General features: G+C 58.4%; 1 protein-coding gene across 1 annotated transcript; it reads right to left on the bottom strand.

The window, feature by feature from the left end:
• Positions 1-245: 245 nt before the first annotated feature.
• LOC125535504 (putative kinase-like protein TMKL1) lies at positions 246-2,711 on the bottom strand. Its single transcript, XM_048698566.2, has one exon. The coding sequence runs from the start codon at positions 2,380-2,382 to the stop codon at positions 343-345; it is 2,040 nt and encodes a 679-aa protein (XP_048554523.2). The 5' UTR covers positions 2,383-2,711; the 3' UTR covers positions 246-342.
• Between the last annotated feature and the right edge of the window lie 992 nt (positions 2,712-3,703).

The following is a 3,703-nucleotide window of genomic DNA, read 5'->3' as shown; positions in this document are numbered from 1 at the left end:
AGCATCACCGTGCAAAATGACTTTGTGGCTGCGCCCCTCCTTTGACATGTGCAACAGTGCGGCGGGAAAAAGTTGACTGAAAGAGAGAAAACTTTCAGCTAACTGATACAGTATATCGTGTGATCTCGCGCAGTTGCAGTGGTCTCGCGCGCAACTGATCGGCATCTCTCTCTTTAATTTATTATATAATCGTACTTCTACTTCACATCTTAAATTAGGAACAGCTAGGATTCCTGACCGACTCCTCAAAGCAGAAACAGATCAATCAATGTTTGCCGGTATGGCGATCGACCATAGGTACAAGAAGACCATCATGGACACATTCATTAAGCTTCGTAAATGCTAGCTGTATTGCGGCGTGCCGGCATCGCTCCTCGTCTCGGCGGGGCTGTACAGCGCCGACCGGCTGCTCTTGGGCCGGTTCTCCTCGAGCTGCCGCACCACCTCCGGCATGCTCGGCCTCGCCGCCGCCACCGGCGCGCAGCAGCCCATCGCCAGCTTCAGTGCCTGCACGAGGCCCTCCTCCGCCGGGTTCCGCACGCCTTTCGCCACCTCCGGGTCGAACACCTCCGTCGTCGTCTCCTCGAGCACCGCCGCCTTCACCAGCGACGGCAGGTCGTCGCCTCCGTTCGCCGCCGAGGAGGGCTTCTTCCCCATCAGCAGCTCCAGCAGCAGTATCCCGAACGCGTACACGTCCGTCCGGGGCGCGCACCGCTTCATCGTCTGCAGCTCCGGCGCCCTGTACCCGTCCGCCTTCGCCGCCGACAGCACAGCCTCCGCCGCCGACGGCACCAGCAGCCTGCCCACCACCGCGTATTCGGCCACCCTCGCCACGAAGTACTCGTCCACCAGCACGTTCGAGGACCTCACGTTGCCGTGCACCACCGGCTCGTCCCCGTGCCGGCCCTCGTGTAGGTACGCCAGCCCGCGTGCCGCGCCCAGCGCGATCTTGTGCCGCCGCGGCCATGTCAGCACCGGCCTGCTCTCGAGGCCGCCGTGGAGGAGGTCATGGAGCGTCCGATGGGGGAAGTAGTCGTACACGAGCAGCTTCTCTCCGCGCCGGCCCTGGTAGAAGGCCCGGAGCGGCACCAGGTTCTCGTGCCGCGCGCGGCCGATGCGCCGCACGGCCGGCCCGCACGACGCCGCGTCCTTGCAGCTCCCCTCGCGCAGCAGCCGGAGCTCGATGTTGCCGCCGCCGTCCGCCAGCTTCGCCTTGTACACCGTGCAGTAGCTCGCTTTCTCCACCACCTGCCCCGTCGCATTCAGCACCTCCCCCAGCGTCAGGTGCTCCCCGCCCTGGAACACCACCAGCTTCCCCTCGCTGTCGCCCTCGCCGCCTTCCTCCGTCTCCACCCCCTCCTCCGCCGCTCGCCTTACCCTGTTCCGCCTCCACCTCGCCTGCGCCCACCCGATGGACACCGATGCCACCACGACAGCACCGGCCATTAGCCCGATGACCATCCCCGCGACGCTGCCGGAGCTGAGGCCCGAAGGGGACACGCACGGCTGCTGTAACGGCGGGCCGCACAGCGCCGGGCTGTTCCCTAGGAACGATTCTGCGGTGAATCTCGAGCCGGCGAAGCCCGGAGGCAGCTGACCGGAGAAGTTATTGTAAGAAAGGTTGAGCATTTGGAGGCCTCTCATCGCAGCGACGGACTCCGGTATGTCTCCAGAGAGGTGGTTGCCGCCGAGGTCGAGGTGCTGGAGGCCACGGAAGCCCGTCAGGAAGGCCGGGAAGGAGCCGGAGAAGCGGTTGGCGCCGAGATCAAGAAGGTGGAGACGATCACAAGTATCGTTGGGTCCCGCCGGCGCGGGGATCGCCCCCGTGAGAGCGTTGCCATGGAGGCGGAGCTCGGCGAGGCGGTCGCAAAGGTTCCATATGGAGGGCGGGAGCGCGCCGGACAGGGCGTTGCCGGCGAGGTCGAGCTCGGACAGCGCGGGCGCGTTGCCGAGCTCGAGCGGGATGGCGCCGGAGAGTGAGTTTGCGGCGAGGTAGACGGACTCGAGGGACGGGAAGGCGCCGAGCTCCGGCGGGAGGCGGCCGGCAAGCGCGGCTGCGGGGAGGCGGATGGAGGACAGGAGGAGGGTGGCGTCTCTGGCGAGCGAGAGGTTGGCCCGCGCGGCGACGGTGTCGCAGCGGAGCGGCTGGCCGGCGGGCGTGGACCAGCGGAGGCCGCGCCAGAGGCAGAGGGGCGTGGAGGCGTTCCAGGTGGCGAGCTCGGCGTTGGGGGCGGCGCCCTGCAGCGCGGGCTTGAGCCTGTCCAGGAGGAGGGCGACGTCGCCGGCGGCCGCGACGGGCGACGGGGAGCGCAGCAGGAGGAAGAAGCTGGCGAAGAGGAGGAGGAGGTAGTGTGGCGCTATGGCGCGTGCTGTAGGATGCATCTTACAAACAGTACAGTGCGCAGGGGGAAGCTATGGCGAGCTGAATGAAGCTGGGAGCTCGGAGCGGAGCGGGCAAGTGAAGTGAAGCAGAGCATCGGGTGTAAATATAGCTCTGGCGAGCGAGCGCGGAGCAAGAAAGAAGAAGGCGAGGCAGAGCGGAGCGGAGCGGATTTCGTACTCCACCTTCTTGATCGTACGTGTTACCGTGTGAAATGTCCAAGGGACAGTATCGCTCTCGACTCATGTGTACAACGGATGAGCAGTTCCGCTCCGGGTTCACTCTCTCCGACATGAGCATGGGAACGTGTGGTCGAGCAGCTAGCTTGCCGAGGGTCAAACTCGAGGACTTTAACAGTTACCGACATGATATGCATCTTCTACCTTGTTAAGCAACCATGTTTCAATGAACTTCATAAACTCAAATGCACTTAGCAAAAGAATATTAAGGAGCTGTTCGGCAGTCCTCCAGCTCTCTGAAATATGAGAATCTGTGGAGCTGCCTTTTCTCAACTCCACCATTTTTAGCTACAGCTCCACCAACTCTTGGAGCGAATTTAGGAAGCGGGAGAGTCTTCGAACAGGCCCTAAGTATTGGGCCTGCAAAACACATTTCTTAAAGCATCATTTTACCTACATTGTTGTAAAAGCTTAAATCAATCGTCTCGAGTGAGTCAGGCCCGAGCGATGCTCGAGTGCACGTAGGTGTTGTGGCGAGACATGCGGGTACATGGTTTGCATGTATTTTCCTTTAATCACCTCTTTAATCTTGTTCACCCCCTTCCAAACAACCGTACTTCAATTCACAATAAGTTGTACATGAAAAATATACGCCTCAGTGTTCTGATTCCATTCAGGCTATCAAATCATATTTTTGTTCACTCTATAGGTTAAATTTCATGTTCATATTTTAAGCTATTTTGGACGCGTCGACCGTTCGAAATTTCCTTTGAGTAATTTCACTTTCCTATTTGACACGATTTTCATGTGGTGCGTTTTTTGTTTCACAAATCATAGATGAGTAGATCTACATGTGAGCAGTGTACTATAATAGCATGTCACCCTCCTAATCTCCTTCACTCCTATTTTCGTTCGATAGTATCTTCTAATCTACACAAACGTGCTTTGATTTGAGAAAAGTTACACGAAAAAAATGCACATCGACGTTGTGTTTTCATTCAGGCGATTGGATTGTGATTTCATTGACGTTAAATGTTCAATTTTGTATTTATGTTTGAAGCTATTTTTGACGAATTTCGACAAACTTATAGCACATGGTCGACCGTTTAAATTTTCCTTTGACCTTTCACGATGCAGGCAACCT

Source organism: Triticum urartu, chromosome 7A (assembly GCF_056163025.1).
Source record: "Triticum urartu cultivar PI428250 chromosome 7A, HENAU_Tu73, whole genome shotgun sequence".
Taxonomy (NCBI): domain Eukaryota; kingdom Viridiplantae; phylum Streptophyta; class Magnoliopsida; order Poales; family Poaceae; genus Triticum; species Triticum urartu.
Note: the sequence above shows the minus strand (reverse complement) of the source record. Positions and strands in the feature narration are given on the sequence as shown.

Excerpts from the sequence above, each read along its gene's own strand:
- LOC125535504 (XM_048698566.2), bottom strand. The coding sequence starts at position 2,382 with ATGCATCCTACAGCACGCGCCATAGCGCCACACTACCTCCTCCTCCTC.